This window comes from Cydia amplana, chromosome 9 (assembly GCF_948474715.1).
Source record: "Cydia amplana chromosome 9, ilCydAmpl1.1, whole genome shotgun sequence".
Lineage (NCBI taxonomy): Eukaryota > Metazoa > Arthropoda > Insecta > Lepidoptera > Tortricidae > Cydia > Cydia amplana.
Window position 1 is genome coordinate 8,488,534 of NC_086077.1, and position 23,719 is coordinate 8,512,252.

Sequence of the window (23,719 nt, forward strand, 5' to 3'; positions counted from 1 at the left end):
TACTATGTTAATTTGCTGGCGAGATGTAAATTATCCCGTGTAGCCAGAATGCAATCATCAGGTTTCAATCAATTCAATGTTTTATGTTATATTCTTTAAATAATTCTTATCAATTGTTGAGCAATGGTGTCTGGGTGATTTCAGTCTTGGCATTCTTTCAAATTTTTATGATTTGTAGTTTTTTTGTAGGAATATTGAAGATTAACAGTCCTCAATATTGTATGTAATCAGAAAGCGAAACTCTGGTGCCGGTGACGTCATTATGACGTTAAGTCGCATATAGGATGTTTTTTAAAACAACATTGTAACACCTCAATAGTGGTTTTGGCCGAATTCCGAATATTCGGCCCCTCTCTCGGCCGAATACCGTATATTCGGCGACCGAATATTCGGCATGACATGCGAACATTTTGAGTCACAATTATTATGAAAACTGGTCGCTAACAAAGCTTAACGTTAGATGACGTTAGCTAAGATATATTTTTGTTGAACAGCATTAATGAATAGAGTCAAACAAAACAGACTCATGATAAAAATAAAATGTTTTTAAATCAACTAATGCTCAAAAAAGGGTCTACTTTCCAAGAACACATTCTAAATATACCTACATAATAAATAAATAAAATAAAATAAAAAAGCCTTTTATTTCAAGTCCAATTTGTTACACTCATTTCATTACAACAGTATAAGTTAGCATTTATTTATAAGTATTTATTTTAGGTATAATGTCAATTAGAATTATTTATTGTTATTGTTAAGTCAATTTTCACATATTATAAATATACAAAGTATTAATTATTTGTGGTGGACAAGAACCCCTCATCGGGTGAAGGCCTCCTCCAAGGACTTCCATCTATCCCTGTTTGTAGCTATATCTTTCCAGTTTATACCGGCTGTTTTATTTATGTCATCAGTCCAACGGCTGTTAGGTTTCCCGGAGCGTCGTTTGCCTGCAGGTCCTTTCCAGGTGGTAGCTTTCAAGGTCCAGCGCGAGTCTGACAGCCTGGCAACATGTCCAGCCCATCTCCATTTTTGTGTTTTGGCGTGTTCGAGAGCGTCTATTAGTTTTGTTACAGCTCTTATATTTATATGTGGTATTTTTTGAACTCTTTTTATGTTTAGCAGGCTTCTCTCCATCGCTCTCTGGCATGTAGTTATTTTTGATTTAATTTTTGCAGTGAACAGCCAGGTTTGACTTGCATAAGTCAGTGAAGGTAAAATACATATATCCATAACTTTTTTCTTGATTTTCATATTCATATTACTTTTCAGGATTTCCTTTAGGCTCCAGTATTTATTCCAAGCTATTTTTACTCGTCGGTCTACTTCTTCTTCGTTTCGTTGACTACTGAATGATATCTGCTTACCCAGGTAAATATAGCTGTCTACGTACTCTAGTAGCGTTCCATCGACGGTTATGTCCTTTTGAGTGCTATTGGTCATAAGTTTTGTTTTTTGAAAGTTCATTCTTAGGCCGACTTTTGCACTAGCTTCATGTAGAGTTTGTATCATGTATTCTAGCTGGGCGCAGTGTTCTGTCATTAATATGATATCGTCCGCGAAACGCAGATGGTTCAGATACTTACCATTCATGTATATTCCTATATTGTTCCAGTTGAGACTATTGATTACTGATTCGAGTACCGCTAAGAATAATTTTGGAGACAGCGGGTCACCCTGCCTGACGCCTCTGTCTATTTGTATGTCTGGTCCTAGTTTGTCTAATTGAACTCTACTGGTGCAATTTTCATAAATGTGTCTTATTATTCTTATGTATGTTGGATGTACATTGCACTGGTTCAGAGCGTCCCATATAGAGGAATGTGATATAGTGTCGAACGCTTTAGCGTAATCAATGAATATACCTACATAGTTTTTGGTTATTTTTATTGTGCAATTTTTCTTCTTAAGTAGGTGCAACAGATATTCGGTATCCGGCCGAATAGTAGGCAACATTCGGCCGAATACCGAATGTTTGGCAAAGTGGCCAAATACCGAATAGTTGCCGAATATTCGTGGCATCTCTAATAACAACACTCTGTATTTAGCTTGACGTCATACGTCTGTCATCGGCACCAAAGTCTCGCTCTCTGTATGTAATACAATGATTTTTTTAAGTTCGGAGCCAAGTGAAGAATCCCTAGTGAAGAACACTGACAATGCATGCCGCTGATGTAAATACGCCTTAATAAATATAGCTGGTCAACCAAATCTTGACAGTAAAAAAAGGCGCGAAATTCAAATTTTCTATGGGACGATATCCCTTCGCGCCTACATTTTTCAAATTTGCCGCCCGTTTCTACTGTCAAGATCTGGTTGACCAAGTATACATAACACTGACCGTGCATGCCTCGGATCTTGCGCGGGCGCGGCGCGGGCGGCGGGCAGAAGTCGAGCGGCGGCGGCGTCGGCGCCGGCAGCGTCTGCAGCGCGCGCGCCCACTCCGGCGCCGGCACTGGCGAGGGCTGCGGGACACGTTACCACTTTACTACACTATTAATTAACTAATAGGCTACATGACTAATTTTTTTTTATGGTATCAATCGATCGGGTTTGTTTTTAGGATCAAATGTCTATATGGGACCCATTGCATTAAAGTAACACAAAAGTCAGAAATTGTAGTCAAAGTCCGACAGTCGCACTTCACTCGCGAAACGCCCTATACAAAACGGCCAGAGGCCGTGACGTCATCGCCCATCTTGTAGTATGGACAAAACAAGAAAATTGCGTTTTTGTCGGTGAAATATTGCGTTTATGTATATAGTTGCTATACAATATTTTTTTGCATGAAATGTAAGGAATCGAATGGTACCCTTACTTTTATCGTTTTTGGAAGTTAAAAAAAACTTAAATTTTGAAACTTTCAGGTCCTGTAATTTTGTAATTTTTCAATATTTTATTTTAATATCCACATTATTGTGATAAATTGCTCGTTTGCTATCTATTTTACTAGATTTTGTTATAAAATTCAACATGTGTCGTCATCCCTATTACCAACACGAGATTGACTATCTTAGATCCATATGGTATTGGACTGTGAGACTATAATTTAACCGAAATACCAAAATGGTCCGCCTGCGAACTACTCCAACGGACCATTTACTTCCAATAATATGATATGATAATTCATATAAGTTTAAGTCGAGGTAATCCTCCTCGACGTAAAATATCAGGCATGTTTCAGTAATCAACTGGACTTTTTGAATATTATCCACAAATGTTAATAAATTTAGCAGGAAAAAACAGCCAGGTGCCTTAAACATAGAGAAACTAAGAGACCTTATTTGGCAGCTACTTACTAAAGCTTTTACTAACACATGGATTATGTTGGTCCGAAATAAACAATTTGAATTTTTAATCATTTTTATTTTAAAATCAGCTTCGCTCACCTGCACTGATGGCGGTATGAAGGCGGGCTTGTCGACCCCGGCGGTGCTGTAGCCCTCGTCGCTGGAGTACGCTTGGTAGGGCTGCAGGGAGCGCAGGTAGCGCGTGCTGATCTTACGACCGAACACGTCCTCGCCGTCCATACGCTTCAGTGTTGATCATCATACACTAGGACCTCCTTACTAAAGCAGCTTTGCTCACCTGCACTGGTGGTATGAAGGCGGGCTTGTCGACCCCGGCGGTGCTGTAGCCCTCGTCGCTGGAGTACGCTTGGTAGGGCTGCAGGGAGCGCAGGTAGCGTGTGCTGATCTTACGACCGAACACGTCCTCGCCGTCCATACGCTTCAGTGTTGATCATCATACACTAGGACCTCCTTACTAAAGCAGCTTTGCTCACCTGCACTGATGGTGGTATGAAGGCGGGCTTGTCGACCCCGGCGGTGCTCTAGCCCTCGTCGCTGGAGTACGCTTGGTAGGGCTGCAGGGAGCGCAGGTAGCGCGTGCTGATCTTACGACCGAACACGTCCTCGCCGTCCATACGCTTCAGTGTTGATCATCATACACTAGGACCTCCTTACTAAAGCAGCTTTGCTCACCTGCACTGGTGGTATGAAGGCGGGCTTGTCGACCCCGGCGGTGCTGTAGCCCTCGTCGCTGGAGTACGCTTGGTAGGGCTGCAGGGAGCGCAGGTAGCGCGTGCTGATCTTACGACCGAACACGTCCTCGCCGTCCATACGCTTCAGTGTTGATCATCATACACTAGGACCTCCTTACTAAAGCAGCTTTGCTCACCTGCACTGGTGGTATGAAGGCGGGCTTGTCGACCCCGGCGGTGCTGTAGCCCTCGTCGCTGGAGTACGCTTGGTAGGGCTGCAGGGAGCGCAGGTAGCGCGTGCTGATCTTACGACCGAACACGTCCTCGCCGTCCATACGCTTCAGTGTTGATCATCATACACTAGGACCTCCTTACTAAAGCAGCTTTGCTCACCTGCACTGGTGGTATGAAGGCGGGCTTGTCGACCCCGGCGGTGCTGTAGCCCTCGTCGCTGGAGTACGCTTGGTAGGGCTGCAGGGAGCGCAGGTAGCGCGTGCTGATCTTACGACCGAACACGTCCTCGCCGTCCATACGCTTCAGTGTTGATCATCATACACTAGGACCTCCTTACTAAAGCAGCTTTGCTCACCTGCACTGATGGCGGTATGAAGGCGGGCTTGTCGACCCCGGCGGTGCTGTAGCCCTCGTCGCTGGAGTACGCTTGGTAGGGCTGCAGGGAGCGCAGGTAGCGTGTGCTGATCTTACGACCGAACACGTCCTCGCCGTCCATACGCTTCAGTGTTGATCATCATACACTAGGACCTCCTTACTAAATCAGCTTCGCTCACCTGCACTGATGGTGGTATGAAGGCGGGCTTGTCGACCCCGGCGGTGCTGTAGCCCTCGTCGCTGGAGTACGCTTGGTAGGGCTGCAGGGAGCGCAGGTAGCGCGTGCTGATCTTACGACCGAACACATCCTCGCCGTCCATACGCTTCAGTGCCCTGGCGAATATTCAAATATTAATTACTAGTGGCTCTGTGAGCTGTAGACCTCGCGAGCAGAGCTTAAAACTGAATAAATGTATGGCAAAAATATTAATTAAAATATAGGTATAGTACATGTAATATAAACAAAAAATTAAAAACTACATAAAGCTACAAACAAAAATTAAACGAATACGCTTAACCCGCGCTTGATAAAATAAAAAATACGACATTTTTAATTTTTTCAAAATAAAAAATAAAAATAAAAAACAACTATACGAAATTTAAGTATAAAAAAATACAAAAAGTTATGTAGCAGTATACACTTACTGGGGATGGACCCAGGGACCTCCCGATGCAAATAAAAAAAGCGAACGTTTGCTAAATACGCCATTATCTTACTAAAGCTGACGAAATTTAGCTACTCATTCTCAAGTAAAAACTAAATATCTAAATACCGCCAAAACCAGCGATACAAATTTTCTGAATTTTTGGCCATTTAATCTATAAATATATCTCAAAAAGAAAAAACTCCTATGATACCGATACGACTATTTGTTTAGGCGGGAGCTATCACGACTCCGCCATTTTGAAAATTTTCCAAAAACCGGATCGACAAAATTTTTTTATTTAGTCATAGAATTCGGTCACAAAATTTCACGAAAATCGGTTATGAATTGCGACCTGTAGAGGAGAACATCCGGACATACAAAAGCAAAATGCCCGAGTCAAAACGTAGACCTTCGCTACGCTTCGGTCAATTAGTAAATACAAAACGAATTATCGTTCATGATTCAATTTAGAAAATAAAAAAACGGCCAAGTGCGAGTCGGACTCGCCCATGAAGGGTTCCGTATTTAGGGGATTTATGACGTATTAAAAAAAACTACTTACTAGATCACGTTCAAACCAATTTTCGGTGGAAGTTTGTATGGTAATGTACATCATATATTTTTTTTAGTTTTATCATTCTCTTATTTTAGACTGTAACTTCTTGGGGGGGGGGGACACATTTTACCACTTTGGAAGTGTCTCTCGCGCAAACTATTCAGTTTAGAAAAAAATGACATTAGAAACCTCAATATCATTTTTGAAGACCTATCCATAGATCCCCACACGTATGGGTTTGATCAAAAAATTTTTTTTGAGTTTCAGTTCTAAGTATGGGGAACCCCCAAAATTTATTGTATTTTTTCTATTTTTGTGTGAAAATCTTAATGCGGTTCACAGAATACATGTACTTACCAAGTTTCAACAGTATAGTTCTTATAGTTTCGGAGAAAAGTGGCTGTGACATACGGACGGACAGACAGACAGACATGACGATTCTATAAGGGTTCCGTTTTTTGCCATTTGGCTACTGAACCCTAAAAATGTAAAGAAATTCAAAAGAGCTGTCCGACTTAAAATGTTTGAAAGTGAATTAATGAAATTAAGGATATGACGGACCAAATAATGACCACTATAATAGCTTATCGTCCTACGATTTTCAGAATTAAAAATATTATAAAATGTACAACATACGATAACACCTAAATTCAGTATTCAACTTGTAAGCTATTTATCAGAGTAAACCACAAACGTACGTAAATACAGTAGAATCCGCATATAATGACATCGAAGGGAAGTGACAAACACCTCATACTAAAGTAATGTAAAGCAAAGTTGTACAACTTCTTATTTTTGATAATTTTCCCAAATTAATTTCAAATTCCTTTGTGAGAGATGAGTTTTATTAACATTGTACCAATTATCAACTTTCACCGAGAATCAAAACTAAAACAAATTAAACGCCACGCACGCACCAAACGTCCTCGCAGGAAAAGACGTGGGGACGGCCACGAAAACCAGCGAATGTGTCAATATAACCGGACATAATTTCATAAAAATAGGATTTATAGGTCATAGTAAGCGATTTGTCACTATAAGCGAAGTCATCTTATCCGACTTTGTCACAAAGAATTTTATATGAAAACCAAACTTCGCACAGTAATTGCGTCATAGTAAGCGGTTGGTCAGTATAAGCAGAGTCATAATAAACGGATTCCACTGCTGTATATGTAAAGTGTACACACATATTTATATCAGAGAAATCTGAAATCAGCTGTTATCGTTCAACCATGTTATAAAACGAACATTTAAAACATTACAAACTTGAATTTGATTCGTTATGAAGTGACAGGTGCAACCCCCTCCAACGTACATATTTGAAATCAGCTGTCAAAGAACCGCCATCTTTATAACCGTTATGAATGAATACTTTTCCCGACAATTATTATTTGGATAATAATAATACATACTATATTACCATAGGCTTAAATTAAAGTATGGTTTCAGTAACAAATACGTAAATTAGATGAAATAGATTTACCTGAGAATACTGCTTACAAATGAAAGCAATCAACTCCTAAGTTTCAAAATCTGTACCAATATTTTGCTAAATAACCAACACAACCAGCAGCTTTGTATAGAGGATTTCAAATGTTACGATCAATACATTTTTAATTGTAGACTCGCTAATACGTAACTAGTAAATGCTAGGTGTTTTTACAATAAAATTCATTGAGATAATTTTATTTTTGTCCACGTTTTTTATTCTTTTTTATTGGGAATTTACTTTATATTTGTTTCGCAATAAACCGTTAAAATTTTATTATTTAAAATTAACCAAATAATTCGCCATGCTTTTAAGTATTCAAGTGAATAAATGGTAATTTGTAATGATATTTTAAGGCTTATCTGCTAATAATGAACATAAAAAAATCGAAAATAAGATACCCAAAACAGTTTTTCCTACACAAAATTCCAATAAATCGTAAAAATACATAAAAAAAACTTACCCTGAGACTAGCATGATTCACAAATAAATAAGCAACTAATTAAAAAGGCGTTTGACGCCTATAAAATTAAACTATTAGTGTTAGACACCACGAATTTCGAATTATGGCCGTTGGATAATATTTAAAGTTCGAATGTATAGTAAAAAATCACTGTTTCTGGCTTGTGTCTGGCGATGTAATGAACGTTTGGACGTGGAAGGGCGGCACTGTAAGGTGACCCCTATTGTGGGTAAGTACACATTTGCGACAACTGAATGAGTATAAATGACAAAGTACCCACATATGAGAATCTAACGGATGCGTTCAATATAAGATTATACAGTTCTATGACAACAATCGAATTGAAATCGAAAGTGTATTTTCCTGTTTTGCAATTTATATGAACTCAACAGATTTAGACTCAAATATTATATTGCAGGTATAAATTACGAGTACAGCGACGCATAAGCGTCGGTAGTTGGAAAATTATTACCTCTAAGTTTATTAAGAAATATTAAGAATACAACTAGCCTATCATGACCATTTTTACAAAATCGTCTTTATATTAACTAACATGAATAAAAATTACAAATTGTATTAATTGATATTACTGTAATTCGGGTCTTTATGTTATTTCAGCAAGTAGATGCTTCAGAAGTAAACAATTAATAAAAAAGCTAAAATCGCAAGAGCGTAACGGCTCGTTTCTGGGTGTAATTAAGTAACCTTGTAAAGCAGTCAAGCGTATGGTATTGTCGTCAACCGGTAATTTTTTTATGGTTAAATTGTCAGCCTATACCAGAAATATTTTCTTTCTTTTATAATGAATACCAGTAATTTAGGTGTATGTAGTGTAAAATTTTATCGCAAATACATACCGGGCGTCTAGTAATGGAAACCCTCTTAACCATAGACAATGCAACTTAGGCTGGTCCAGAAAATAAACATGTACGATTAGGGGTAGTAAAAGTTACGTGGCTATCGATACAATCGAAGTTATAGGTTAGAAGGTTGTCCATCATTTACTGGACACCTTGTATTTATTTATGACATATGAGGCAAACGAGTAGACGAATCGCCTGTCGAATCGCGATTACCGTCGTCCATGGACACCCGAAGCACCACCGGGTTTTAAGAGCGTTACAGACGAGAGTACGCTCTTTTCTTGGAGGTTTGAAGGTCGTATCGGTCCGGAAATACCGGAAGCGACAGTTCATCCATCAGTCTACGACCCGAGGTCTCTCCAAGCCTAGCTAGTACATAGTACCGGTGTACCCTTGTTTTGTCGACAAACTTTTCATCGAATATTATTTCATCGACAATGATTCATCGAAACATTAGTACTCGTAATATTGTTTGGCGTTATTTTGTTTCATATACTATTTATTTCAATTTTTCTTACTCCGTAGAAATACTATTCAATGAATATTACTTGATCGCTGATTCGTTTCAAATTATTTTAATTGACACAAATAAGTACTAAACATTGCAATTCATTTGTTCGACGTATTACTTTAATACATTTTTATATGTCGTACTACACATTTCTACACATACATTACTATACATTTCATTTCAAATTTTTCTGTTGTAAGAATTTTCAAATTATGTATATAATTATGTCATACAAATATGTACTTATAATAAAACTAAGTAGGTTTCGGTTAGGTTAGGTTAGAACTGAGAACCCACACAGAAACGAACGGCTTTCAAAGTAGGTTTAGGTTAGGTTAGAACTGCGACCCCACACAGAAACGAACGGCTATCAAAGTAGGTTTAGGTTAGGTTAGATCTACCACCCCACACAGAAGCGAACGGCTTTCAAAGTAGGTTTAGGTTAGGTTAGAACTGCGACCCCACAAAGAAACGAACGGCTATCAAAGTAGGTTTAGGTTAGGTTAGAACTGCGACCCCACAGAGAAACGAACGGCTACCAAAGTAGGTTTAGGTTAGGTTAGAACTGCGACCCCATACAGAAACGAACGGCTTTCAAAGTATTACAAATATTAAATAAATATAAAGTATTACAAATTGAAATAATATTAAGCGTAATAAATTTTATTAAATGCAATCCAAAATGAAATAAGAAAACCCGTAATGAAATACCACGATATAAACTATATGCAAAATAATTCAAGTACCAGTTAAAAGTCCGAGATTTAAATTAACTAGTATCGATTCTTCGACGCAATGACTTGTCGATGAAATGAAAATACTTGAAACGTTGTCTTCGAAATGACATTCGATGAAATGTCTGTCGGCAATTCAAGGGTAAACCCATAGTACCTGACAGCATGGTCGGGCATGGAGAACCTTCTACACGCAGCACGCGCCCGCCGCTGTTATTGGCCAGCCTGACCCGCAGTGTATCTAAGCACAGCTAACAGTAGTGCCTGGCAGCATTGTCGGGCGTGAACACAGTACCTGGCAGCATGGTCCGGCGTGAACACAGTACCTGGCAGCATGGTCGGGCGTGAACACAGTACCTGGCAGCATGGTCGGGCGTGAACACAGTACCTGGCAGCATGGTCGGGCGTGAACACAGTACCTGGCAGCATGGTCGGGCGTGAACACAGTACCTGGCAGCATGGTCCGGCGTGGGGAACCGCAGCACAGCCGTGGCCTTGTCGACGCGCAGCACACGCCCGCCGCAGTTGTCGGCCAACCGGCGCAGTCTGCGCGACACGCGGTCCGGCGGCTGCTCCTGCGGCAGATTCATCACTTCCACCTCGCATATTGGGTCCTCCTCTTCTTCAGTTTGGCTTAGCGTCTATGAAATAATAATAATGTTATCAAACATAATGTGAATGCAACAACAAAATTTAGGACTCAAATCTTTATTTAAACTCTTCAAAGATCACAGCTTCAGGCAAGATTAGAATTAGCGACCTTTTGTAACTCCGGTCTGATCACTCTAACTGAGCTACTGAAGCTTCCCAGACACATTTTCCATTCTTTCCTTTCATTTACACGCGTTTCACTTATTTTGCTTTATTTCGTTATAATGCAGAAATCTCTGTTTTTAGTACAATATTCATTCCAGCTATTTTTTAACTCCATATGGAAATATAGTTTGTCAAAGGACTGTCTTATTTCAAACATCAGACAAACAGAGAGAATCATACTATCACTTACACTAGTACTAGCACCCAAAAGAAAAGGATGAGTATAGTTTTTTTGTTCTTATTTACTGCCAATTTGGTTTGACCAACTATACATACCTTTGGATTTCTAGGCAAGTGCGCAGTTAGTTCGTTATAACAGTAATGCGACGAGGCGCAGGTTATAAGAGCGGACGATGTGTTCTGCTTATGCACCAGTATCACTTCCATATTTTTCCTGTTACCAAATGAGAATACACTATTAATATGTTTCAATTTTAATCATATATTTGTTATTACACATAAATAATATTTATTAAATATAGAATGCATTAAACAATTAAACAGATTACTAATTAGAAATGAGTTTTAATTCGTAATGGATATGCAAAACAAAAAGATTTAACTCATACCTATTACTTTACTAATTATAATATTGAAGTCATGATAAAATAATCTCTCAATATTAACTCATTTAAATTAACTCTTCAACTTCTAAGAACGAACTGCATTTAGATTATTTTGTGCCACTTTTGTGCCGAATTTATTCAAGTAGATTCATTTTAGATCAACGCTTTTTTTTGGATTAAGACGCACCAAAACTTTTTATTTTTAATAGCAACAAGTAAAATGTTACTTGATTATGGTTTTTCTCTTAATTCTTGAATATCTTATTCTATCTTTCCTAAGACAAAAGGGACTGATTAAGGCTTCATTTATTAAACTTTTAATAATAATGGCTTTCAGACTTGACTATCGGTTAAAATATTAGATTTTCTATGAGATACAACATTCTATGAAAAGGAAGGATAGCAATGAAAAACTTCATACCTATGTCTAAAGTCACTTAAGTCAGCCGCAAAGTTAATGTCCCCTGAGATCAAGAGTAGCGAGGCGGGGGCGCTGTGCAGCTCCCCGAACCTGCGCATACACTGCCGCAGCTTCTCATCCGCTGCATTCTTTTGCGTGCCGCACACGTGGATTAAGCTTACCTGTTAAAGACAAGGCAGTTGGTGAGATATAGAATTATTAACAGCATCAAGTCTTAGAAAAAAACTTGCTTTGAATTTGTTGTACGCCCCCGTAAGTAGGTACTACGTGGTAATTTTAGTTGTCAGAATACAATTTTATTATGGTACCACCAAACATATAGCGTCATATAGAACCATGTAGTTGGAATGTCAAACAAGGGGGCTCGATTATTTTCTTCGATTTTACACCCCTTCCAGAATCAATATTTGACTGTTGGGAAATAATTAAAAAGTAACTATGACATTGGCTATCTTAATGAAGTGTGTATGTGTATAGTGATTGTTGAAATCTCTTTTTAATGCAAAATTGTCTTCAATGAAAAGATCGAAAAGAAAACAGATATGATGTGTGACATAACTTAGTATCAAACTATTGCAAAATAAGCATGTCATTTCATTATATTCAAAGTTACTCTTTTTACTTCCTACATAAATACAATTGCATTCATTCACATGGCCATGTTTGTCAACAAAAGAAAAACACTGTAATCTCATTAAGTGTTTGTAGCAGTGTGAACTTGTAAAGTGACAGATCTCTGTTACTTAACATTTAATGCTCGGCATTGAATTACTTGACCAAGCGTTATTACAGAGATAATGATTCAATTAGACTCAAGATAATAAAGCTACTTACTTGAGCATCATTAAGTTCCTGGAGCCTCAGTGGTAATTCTTTCCTCACATCACAGACCACCACGAAGTCTGCTTCTCGCCGCCCCGTCAGAAATTTGGCACGGATAGCCGCTACTACATCTATTGCCGAGCAGCCACGGGGCACCTAGAAGTTAAACATTGATATGTTCTCAGTTTAAAGTTCCACTGTACTTTAACTACAATGTTGAAAATAATAGTCAACATATATAGCGACTCCTATAAAGAGATTATTGATTTTTTTAAATCAATATTTACAGCTCAAGTCACTTTTTAGTGCTCTTCCATAAAAAAGTAAATACCTATAAAAATATTGATGAAGTAGATAAGATTATTATATGCATAAACATTATCATTAATAATATAAGTTCACAATATAGACTTATATTTAGAAGTTCATTAAATGTTATACCATTACTTTAACACATTATTCATTGTTGTTTCTGTCTTTACAAATATGTATTTAATTGACCTGCATTTAATATAGGTAATTAAGTAAAAGTGATAATCTTAATACCTCTTATGATAAGTGTAAGGTTATCTGAATTTATATGCATCACTTTGTAATAAAACAGTCAACAACCTGTTGCCATTTTATGTAGATCTCTGTTTACCATCAAAAGTTTGAACAGTACTATCAATTATAAAATATTTACTTACCTATAACAAAGTTTATCTGATCAAGTACTTTATATGTAAGTTTGGGAAATAAATAACATCACAGAAAAGAAACTTCAGGAGTTTTTGGGTCAAAAAACTTAAAAATGTACAAGATACCAACCTGACAGTTCTCTATGTCCCAAAATATTCCTAAGGGCACAGTAACATTAGACCTCTGCTTGTAATGTCGGAACCTCGATTTGACTCTGGTCCGTTCCAGGTTAAACACTCCCTCATCCCTCACACAACTTTCAATTTCTTCAGAAGATTCTTCATCGGAGACATCTACAAGTAAATAAATTATTGAATTAAACACATGGCAGAAAACAGTGTGTAACCATGTGCTTATTATAAATGAATTCTTTATTTATGGCATGGCATGGCATTTAATTGATACCCCAGTCAAATACTGAATTTTAATAAACAAGTTATATTAACTGAGTACACTTAATTTAGAAGTAGTAAAGGAAGAAATACCAAACAAAATTGGAAGAAAGTAGGCCATATCTAACAGATCAGTGTCACAAAAAATACCTACAATAAATAAGTAACACACACAAATTCCACATGTGTAACATGAGATCTTCATTGTATAACTTAGTGAACGAATATTCAGTTACGTAGAGCTTAAATTGAACTCGTGTTCAATTCAAACCCACAATCCACAAACCCAGATCAATTACTAATATGGACATGTCATGACTTGTGCCATAAATATAAATTAATTGTTTTTAATCTTTACAGTAGTTAGTGTAATAATTAAGCCTGTAGCCCCTCCGTAACTTGTCGACTGTTACCTAACAAAAAATACCATTGTCAATAGAACGCACCTGTTATCCACAAACGGGGGGGTAATGGTATTTTCATGACTGGACTAGATGTAACATTGCTGGCTAGACCTTGAGCGGAATAACTTCTTGTGCCCCTGTTGCAACTCTCAAGATCTCTTAGAAAATCCATAATGCGTAATTAACTGGTTCTACGTGACGAATACAAAACTTATCTCTCACTCAGCATATGCTAAACAAAGCAAATTAGGCTACCAATGTAGAACACAAACAATCACAAACATGTCACACTTCGAACGTACAAACACATTACTCTCTACACGAAATACTTAAATCACAAGATTTGTGTCTTAACATTAAAACAAATATATACAAAACGTAAAAATAATATCGACATTATCTCTACGCCATATCCATAACTGAATGGTGAAACTACCAGTGTTGCCAGAGCGCTCCCAGCTTTTGTACGTAGGTACGTCAAAAAAGGTACGATTTGGGTAAAAAAAGTACGGATTTTTTTTTAGGATAAATTTCTTACAGAAACAATATTTCTGAAGAATCTACCGCGAATTCCTAAATTCGCAAAATGCGGGGATCTTTCTCTTTTACTCCAATGAAGGCGTAATTAGAGTGACAGAGACAGATGCCCGCAATTTGTGAACATCTATTTTCGCGGTTATAGCCCTGTTTGGAAAAAAAAAAACTTGAATAGTCCAGAGGGCCTACCGCGAACCACCTTCGACGTGTTGCCTGCCTCCCTGTCACACTTACGTACGAATTCATAAGTGAGACAGAGAGGCCACAAGTCAAAAGTGGTTCGCGGTTGACCCTCAGGGCTATAACCGTGAAAATCAAAGTTCGCAAATTGCGGGCATCTTTGTCTGTCACTCTAATTACGCCTTCATTGGAGTAAAAAAGAAAGAACCCCGCAATTTGCTTATTTCGGTTTTCGCGGTAGGCCCTCAGATTCAAAAAGGTTATATTATAAAACAGCATCAGCGTTTGCCTACATTTTGCTATCATTTTACGATTGCAATTTGCAATTAAAAAAAGAACTAAGTATTTTAAAGTACACAATACAACTCATTTGTTTTAAGTATTTCTCTCAGTAAATACATTTTAACATAAACAAAGTTAAATTGATATACATGAAAAATTATGGCCGACCGAATTTTGACTATCAGAGTTTTGTTAAGACACAACTGCTGACTGCAACTGCTATTTGTAATTACGTAAGTACATTGTTTGGACATATATTGTCCATAATTTTAATTTCCTTTCCTTAGTACCTACATGTACATGGTACTTTTTTATGTTGGCCATTATTTTCAAATTAGAAATTTTGCCCCGAATTAACCAACATACCGAATTTTTTTTAAAAACTATCGTACTTCAAAAGGTACGAATTTAGTACGATGTACGCTGCGTACAATAAAGGTACGCAACGATCCAAAATAGTACGCATAACCGTACTAAAAGGTACGATCTGGCAACACTGGAAACTACAATCCATTTCATAAACAAACAACGAGCAGTAGAGTAAATGAATGAATGAAATATAATCAAGTTCGACAACATTATCATATTTTAAAGTAGCTTCACACTATGAGTGCTATACAGTCAGTACTAGATCGTGTGTTAACGCTTTAGTATTTCCAGAAAGTTTCAAATATAAGTGGTTTTGGAGCATGCATCTTTATTGTTGTGGCAACACAGCGATTTGTTACGTCAAACTACGTGAATTGTCAAGTCAAGCCAAGAAGAGAATTGCAACTATTGCAAGTCACTTTTTTGTTTCTTGGTTTATTATTCTCACTATATTTGACTTAAAATAATATAAAAGGGTGTGTGTTTGAATAAAATTTCTGTTATAGTTGGTAATCATACATAACACTTATATTTGGTACCGTTTTATTGCCGTATTTGTTACCGTTTGATATACCGTAACTTTTGCTTTTCAGTTTCTATTTTCCTGAAACAATGTCGGTGAACGATGATCTTACTAGTCTTGATGCCGGTGGCAAAATAGTAAAAATGGAGGTAAGTACACATCTAAGGTTCAACCTTTATATCATAATACAACAATATTTATGGCTAAAAAATAGGTTATGAAGATGACGCTACAAAGAGTTAGCGCTACTGTGGTTTAATAATTGCCGAAGATTTAACTAATTAGGGTATTTTTTGGTACAATAGCGATAATACCGTTTTTATTAACATTTTATAATACTTTTCACTATTTTAGGTGGACTATAGCACCACCTGTGATGAAAAGATCCCCTTATGGAAATCATGGGCCTCCAAAGGCAAGGTTCAAGAAGCCATCGACCAGCTGCTGGCGCTGGAGAAGCAGACACGAACAGTAAGTGAAGACACCTTGTTTATAGTAAAACAATTCCTTTGTGAAAAACAAAATCAAAACATCACCCTTTCATTTTTCATCAGCTTGGTAATTAGATGGTTTATTTTCTTGGATGCTAATCTACTAGTTCGCAAGGCACTCAATTAACACAATGGGAAGACGAAATTATACTCACAGTGGGACCACTCATGACAAGGGTGGCGAGATAGGAAATACTGGAAGGAGTTGGAGGAGGCCTTTGCCGACAGGCACACTGAACTGAGAGACTTCATATAAACATTCAAAACTAAGATTACTACTAAAACCAACAAACATGTTCAGAATAAAGGGCTATATAAATATAAATCTACTAGTTCAGGGGTATCCAAACTATGAATCCACGCATAATTAGCTCATATAATTTGGGGCATATTTATATTTATTTACTCTATAGAATGTATTGGCTACACACATATTCCATGTTATTGTTTAAAAATATATTTCATTTCAGGGTGCTGACATGGCTTCAACTGCCAGGATTTTAGTTGCAATTGTGCAAATTTGTTTTGAGGCTAAGAACTGGACTGCACTGAATGATCAGATTGTGCTTTTGTCTAAGAGAAGGTAATATTAGGTTTCAGTAATATCCTAAGCAAGTCGTATATTTTGCTATAGAGTTAAATTAAATGATATAATATAAATATAGTGTGCAAAAAAGGGTCTAATCTAAACAATTCTTTGGTATCCATATTCAAGACAAACATTTTTCAGTAACAAAAGAAAGAACAAAAAGTAAACAAGAGTTTTTTATACAGACAAAACATATTATACAAAATATCATTATCATATTGAATTTAGCATCCATGGATGTAGAAATTGCATATGTTTATAATTATTTGAAACAACATCAGTTATGAATCCTATACTGGCTTTCACACCAGACACATACATTGGCTTTGACTGTATAAAACTATATTTCAGATCTCAACTTAAACAGGCTGTTGTCAAAATGGTCCAAGAATGCTACACTTATGTTGACAAAACACCGGACAAGGACACTAAAGTCAAACTCATAGAGACTCTGCGATCCATCACCGAGGGCAAGATCTATGTGGAAGTGGAGAGGGCCAGGCTCACACACATCTTGGCTAAGATCCGGGAAGAGGAAAACAATGTGGCAGAGGCAGCCAAAATTATTCAGGAACTTCAGGTACAATTTATTTGTTTATTTGTATGGCATAATTGTTTGGTTGTTTATAAAGATATTCTAAGGTTCTGTATCCATTGGATTATGTCACTGTCAAGGGTAAACAACTAATGGTACAATGCAATACAAATATGGTACTCTTTATTACATAATTCTCTCTAAAAAAACAGGAAAATAGTGTTTTTACTACTAAGAAGGTACTTTGAGATTTCAACTGCATATTTTTTTGGGCATTTCCTCTTTACAAGCTTTTATTTAGTTTCACCTGTCCCGTTGTCTGTAATAAAATCTTGCAAGTTAAATTTGATCCACTTCCTGGTTTCCGATTGAACTGAAATTTTGCATACATATGTAAGTCGGGTGATAATGCAATATTATGGTACCATCGAGCTGATCTGATGATGGAGACAGGAGGTGGCCATATGAACTCTGATGAAACAACGCAACCTAATTGTGTTAAGGGTTTTTAGAATTGTCTCGATGAGTATTAGTTGTCTGTCGTAAGAAAAGTACAGTCAGCGATAAAAGCTTGTACCAAAAATGAAATTTTTGCCAAAACTTATTGTTAATAGAGCTTCTTTATTTCAAAAAAGAACTGCATTTATTTTGTTTTTTTTCGAATAAATTGGGTTTATTTTAACATTTTTAACAATCATAATATGTGCAAAGTATTATAAAATCTTATTGTTATTAGGTGGAAACGTATGGCTCCATGGACAAGCGCGAGAAAGTAGAACTTATATTGGAACAGATGAGACTGTGCCTTGCTATCAAGGATTATGTCAGGACACAAATTATCTCGAAGAAGATCAACACAAAGTTCTTTGAGGAAGAAAATACTCAGGTAACTGCACCATTTAATGCTTAGTAATGTAGAAAAGTAATTAATACCTTAGAAATAAAAAAAATATACAATTTATTAAGATTACTTATTAGTGTCTAAAGTCAGTATTATAAAAATTTTGGAGATATTTCCGTGTAGAAACAAAAATAGGGGTATTAAAGATAACATTCATTTAATTTTAAACTATGCTGTTTAACCCTTTACCGGTCTGACAGATCAAAAATGACAATGGGATGTCAATCTTACTCATTGAAAATAGAACAAGTTTGAAGTGCAATATGTGGGAAATATATCTCCCTCAGCCTGTTAAAGGGTTAAAGTTATCTCACAGCATTACTTATTATAAATTATCTGTTTTCAAAATTTATTTTGTGTAATATTATACCCACCCAACTTTATCCAATGTAGTCACCGTTAAAAAAGAGTAGACTCACTAAGAGCTTACTGTGTGTAGTACTCTCATGTGCTTTAAAATTGTTACCATTGACCATACAGATTCCCAACGAAAGACCTCTACCACCTAAGTGACTTACTATCAATGAAGTATTAAGTATATATAATCTGCAACTGTACAAATGTAAAAAATCACTAACTAAATGGCTTAAAATACTTAACTATGACGAGACAGAGGCTCTGATATACTAAGTTGGTATTATTTAATTAACTTAAATTCTTAAGTACTTACCAGTTTTTAAAATACGATATTATGCTTTACAGTACCTATTGTATAAGAAGTTCCGAAAAGTTCAACATATTCACTTGCACTCACACGATCTCACACACAGTCATATACCTACACACACACACGTAAACACACACACACATTCATTTTCATTTTTCATTGCCAGGAGTTAAAGGAGAAGTTCTACCGCCTGATGATCGCCGTAGACCAGCACAACGGGGCATACCTGTCCGTGTGCCGGCACTTCCGGGCGCTGGGCGCTCCGGGCGGCGCGGACGCGCTCATAGGCAGCGTGGTGTTCCTCGTGCTGGCGCCCTATGACAACGAGCAGGCCGATCTCACGCACCGAGTCAACGAGGACAAGGATCTTGACAAGCTGCCTGATTACAAGTATGTAGTCAACACAGATCGCCCCAATTACAAGTTTTTTTAATCTATTTTTTTTAGGATGGGGAATTACATAATGGAATAGTACATTATTGTAGAGGTTCGGAAGTAGCTACTTGCTGGCTGAGGATTCGTTTTAAACGGACGACCTTGGGAATCCGTTTAAATGAATCCAAAGCCAGCAAGTAGCCTTCCAGCCGAGTCATATATAGTGCTTTTCTCAAAAATGGTGCAAGAAATATAAATATTTTACAGAATCAACGTTCTAATTTTCACAGATAAAAGTAAAACTATTAAAAATATTTGCTTTGCCGCCTTTAAAAAAAATAGAAGTGTATTTTTCTGCTGAAAAAACGCCAACCTATTTGAGACACCTAAATAGTCGCGGTACCAACGTTATAATAATAAGTGCTGATCATCTGTTTGGCTGTTTAATGAACCTATGCCTTCATTTGATATGGCCATTTAAACTTTTAAAAAGTTTGGAACTCTATTTGGAAATCTATTTGGAAAAAGTTTGGAATTTGTATGCAACATTGCAGTCCCGAAATCGAGACTGCAATGTTTTTAACTTTTTAATTTTTTAACCGGCAACGTCGACTTTGCCGTCCATTTTTGAGAAAAATATTATTTTATATGAATGCACAGCTTATAGCTGATATGTGCACATCAATATCCTTCAGTGAAGGACCTTCACTTGTGTTTTGTCCATTTATAAAATGGTCGTCGAGTCTGTTTTTAAAAGTTCACTGAGGGAGCTTTGATTAGGGATTTGGGCAAACTGTTCCAGACTTTATCTACGCGATTATAGGCTCTGCCTGAAATAAACGTTTTTTATCTATTTTTTTATTTGTACAGGAAGTGTCGTCTAGGGTATACAACCCTGTATTGAATGTTTATTTTTGTAACATAATCCTATAAAAACGGCGCAGTAGCTAAAAACACTTGGCTGCGAGTTGAAAAAAAAAAAAGACATGTCAAAGTTTTACGCTCCAGCATGACAACTTTAGATTTGGCGCTTACCTAAATAAAAATAAATTACAAGCTATTTCAAGGACTTTTGGTTATTTTCTAAACAACATTCACAAAAAGAAACATTGAATAAAGTTGAATAGTTTTTTTTAATAAATTTATCGGTTCACCCCGGAATATCTTAACAAAAGTTAAAAGTTTAAAAATTCATAACTCGAAAGCTACGAAAAATCAGCTAACATACATGGGGTATATTCTGATAGCCCACGATGTAAGGAATATAAAAAAAAAATTTGGACGTCGAGGTTTGGACCATCCTGTATAAGACCACTTACGGTTACCACACATAGACGGGAGCGCGACATTCAGTTACGTCCACCGGTCCACGTTAAGATCCTGAACCTCGTCTCCTGACACCCTCTAGTGCATGTGATAAAAAATGTTTTTTGAACTTTAATAGCTGTCAATAGAGTTGAATATTACAACTCTAGATTGGGGCCCTGAACATGGGCTGTTATAATATCCATTTTTGTACCATGAAACTCAGTAGTACTGCTCGCGATGTAGCATTTCACAAATATAATTGCATCAATGTGTTGTTGCGTTGTTCTTCGTAACTATACAGTGTGTAAATCCAATACGGGCGAATATTTAAACGGTGGTTAGCATAGGACCTAAAAAGTATATTGAGATAGATTTTACTTAGAAATGCATTGAAAATTTTAACCATACAAAATAATTCGGCCCGCAATGTAATACACCACACGAGTTACGGGATACGAGCTTTTTAAAGTAACTGTCAACGCTTGTTGGCGGTTACTATAAAAAGCTCGTATCTAGTAATGTCATGTCATCTTCTGTTTCTTAATGTTTGCAGTACATTGCTGCTCGGTACATGTGGAAAAAATTAATCACGGGGTCATAATTAAGTGTAACTTAAAAAAACATTTTAATTAATGATAAGACGGGTAAATTCTATATCTGGTTTAATTTATTGCCCGTATTAGACTTACACACTGTATGTATTTGTTATTTCAGGCAACTACTGGCCCTATTCATCACCCCTGAGATCATCAAGTGGAACAGCCTCTGCCAACACTACGAGAAAACGCTGCGAGCGACGCCCTACTTCGACTCGACGGACGAGAAGGGACAGGAACGATGGAACGACCTTAAGAACAGGGTGGTTGAACATGTAAGTTAGTTCAGTCAGGTCTTTGGTTATTGTTGAGTCACATAAGGATTGCTACAGTTATTGATAAATAAATAAATAAATAAAATAAATAAATATTATAGGACATTTTTTTACACAAATTGACTAAGCCCCACAGTAAGCTCAAGAAGGCTTGTGTTGTGGGTACTCAAACAACGGTATATATAATATACAAATACTTAAATACATAGAAAACAACCATGACTCAGGAACAAATATCAGTGCTCATCACACAAATAAATGCCCTTACTGGGATTCGAACCCAGGACCGCGGCTTCACAGGCAGGGTCACTACCCACTAGGCCAGATCGGTCGTCAACGGTTGATACGTTTTAGACTTGAGCCAGTGACATATCGTAAGGTAATAACACTAACATTCAAAACTCACTACATACTAAAAAATAATTAAACAAAAATCAACCTTATTTTAGTGATAATATGGTTCACTATTGCTATGAAATTTTGGTGGTAATTAATGAGTTTTGGTTTTCACCTGACGATATAGAGAGTATTTTCAACGTTTTCATCAGCTTTTACTATAAAACCAAATTATTCTGTGGAATGGAACTTAGCTTGAGAATTATGTCTTGTATTTCCAGAACATTCGCATCATGTCCATATATTATACGCGCATCTCCGTGAAACGCATGAGCGAGCTGCTAGGCCTTACCGAGACAGAGACGGAGGAAGCGCTCAGCCAACTCGTGGTCAGCGCCGTCGTGAAGGCCAAGATCGACCGCCCTGCTGGCGTCGTGCATTTCAGGTAACTGTTTTAGTCAACCTAAGACTTCTGTGGCGGGGCCGCCATGAGAAGGGGCTTAATGTAACGCAATAGGCTACATGACTATTTTTTTTTATGGTATCAATCGATCGGGTTTGTTTTTAGGATCAAATGTCTATATGGGACCCATTGCATTAAAGTAACACAAAAGTCAGAAATTGTAGTCAAAGTCCGACAGTCGCACTTCACTCGCGAAACGCCCTATACAAAACGGACAAGGGCCGTGACGTCATCGCCCATCTTGTAGTATGGACAAAACAAGAAAATTGCGTTTTTGTCGGTGAAATATTGCGTTCATGTATATAGTTGCTATACAATATTTTATTGCATGAAATGTAAGGAATCGAATGGTACCCTTACTTTTATTGTTTTTGGAAGTTAAAAAAAACTTAAATTTTGAAAATTTCAGGTCCTGTATTTTTGTAATTTTTCAATATTTTATTTTAATATCCACATTATTGTGATAAATTGCTCGTTTGCTATCTATTTTACTAGATTTTGTTATAAAATTCAACATGTGTCATCATCCCTATTCGTTGTGATACGTGTGATACGTAAAGAGATAGTAATACTTATGCTCTGGTTTCCTAGGATAGCGGTGCCGTCATATAGCGGCCGTCTCCATCCATATTTAGCCGTATTATTTAGTATGGAGACGGCCGCTATAAGACGGCACCGCTATCCTAGGAAAACCGATCTTTACTCGTTCTTTCTAGCTTGGATATTTTCTATTGAACCGGTTAATTTTGTTCCACAAAAATGGAAGGCGAACGAATTTGGCATAAACCGGTACCTTAATAAATAAATAAATACATAAAATAAAATTTGTTTATTTCAGACTTTTACATCCATAGTGTTAGTCTACTTATGTACATCGAAACTTAGAAACTAGATGTTAGTACCTACATATAAATACATAATTAATAAAACAGTTATTTAACCGGTAACCGCAAACGGAAACGAAATACTTTTCGTTTCCGGGTGTCAGAACGAAACCGGTTTGAGAAATAATACGGTTTCCGAGCCCTGATTCGAATTATGTTGAAGTTGTCACGTTCGGGGGATTATAGACTAAACCTTGTTCCAGCTTGAACATGAACGCGTCAGACCGTCTCAACGAGTGGTCGAACAACCTCAACACGCTAATGCAGCTCGTCAACAAGACCACGCATCTCATCAACAAGGAGGAATGCGTGCACAAACACTTGCTCGCCACGGGTGCCGAGTAAAGTACCTAATTATGTGAAATTAACAGTAATTCTCTATAGTATCAGTCGAATAATTCTAAATTTTGAGGCAGTTCGTACGACGTCGATCAGTGAGAAGCAAGTAGTTT

General features: G+C 37.1%; 2 protein-coding genes across 2 annotated transcripts in view; one reads left to right on the forward strand and one right to left on the reverse strand.

Annotated features, from left to right (window-relative positions):
* LOC134651045 (meiosis regulator and mRNA stability factor 1) overlaps positions 1 to 14,386 on the reverse strand; it is a 48,292-nt gene extending 33,906 nt beyond the window's left edge. The window contains exons 1-8 of the mRNA XM_063506025.1: positions 13,999 to 14,386; positions 13,290 to 13,453; positions 12,492 to 12,635; positions 11,658 to 11,818; positions 10,947 to 11,064; positions 10,305 to 10,495; positions 4,771 to 4,924; positions 2,342 to 2,465 (exon numbers count right to left, since the gene is read on the reverse strand). Coding sequence (XP_063362095.1) covers positions 2,342 to 2,465; positions 4,771 to 4,924; positions 10,305 to 10,495; positions 10,947 to 11,064; positions 11,658 to 11,818; positions 12,492 to 12,635; positions 13,290 to 13,453; positions 13,999 to 14,128 — 1,186 coding nt within the window. The 5' untranslated portion in view covers positions 14,129 to 14,386. The remainder of the gene's footprint in view (positions 1 to 2,341; positions 2,466 to 4,770; positions 4,925 to 10,304; positions 10,496 to 10,946; positions 11,065 to 11,657; positions 11,819 to 12,491; positions 12,636 to 13,289; positions 13,454 to 13,998) is intronic.
* A 1,536-nt stretch (positions 14,387 to 15,922) lies between these two features.
* On the forward strand, positions 15,923 to 23,641 carry LOC134651071 (26S proteasome non-ATPase regulatory subunit 12). Its single transcript, XM_063506058.1, has 9 exons — positions 15,923 to 15,996; positions 16,202 to 16,318; positions 16,809 to 16,921; positions 17,279 to 17,507; positions 18,199 to 18,348; positions 19,197 to 19,420; positions 21,428 to 21,584; positions 22,202 to 22,365; positions 23,471 to 23,641. The coding sequence occupies exons 1-9, from the start codon at positions 15,937 to 15,939 to the stop codon at positions 23,610 to 23,612; spliced, it is 1,356 nt and encodes a 451-aa protein (XP_063362128.1). The 5' UTR covers positions 15,923 to 15,936; the 3' UTR covers positions 23,613 to 23,641.
* Positions 23,642 to 23,719: the final 78 nt, after the last annotated feature.

What these genes read in the sequence shown, in the direction of transcription:
- LOC134651071 (XM_063506058.1), top strand. Translation starts at nt 15,937, where the DNA reads ATGTCGGTGAACGATGATCTTACTAGTCTTGATGCCGGTGGCAAAATA. An exon ending in TTGAGGAAGAAAATACTCAG is followed by an intron (nt 18,349 to 19,196) that starts GTAACTGCACCA and finishes TTTCATTGCCAG; the next exon opens with GAGTTAAAGGAGAAGTTCTA. An exon ending in GCTGGCGTCGTGCATTTCAG is followed by an intron (nt 22,366 to 23,470) that starts GTAACTGTTTTA and finishes ACCTTGTTCCAG; the next exon opens with CTTGAACATGAACGCGTCAG.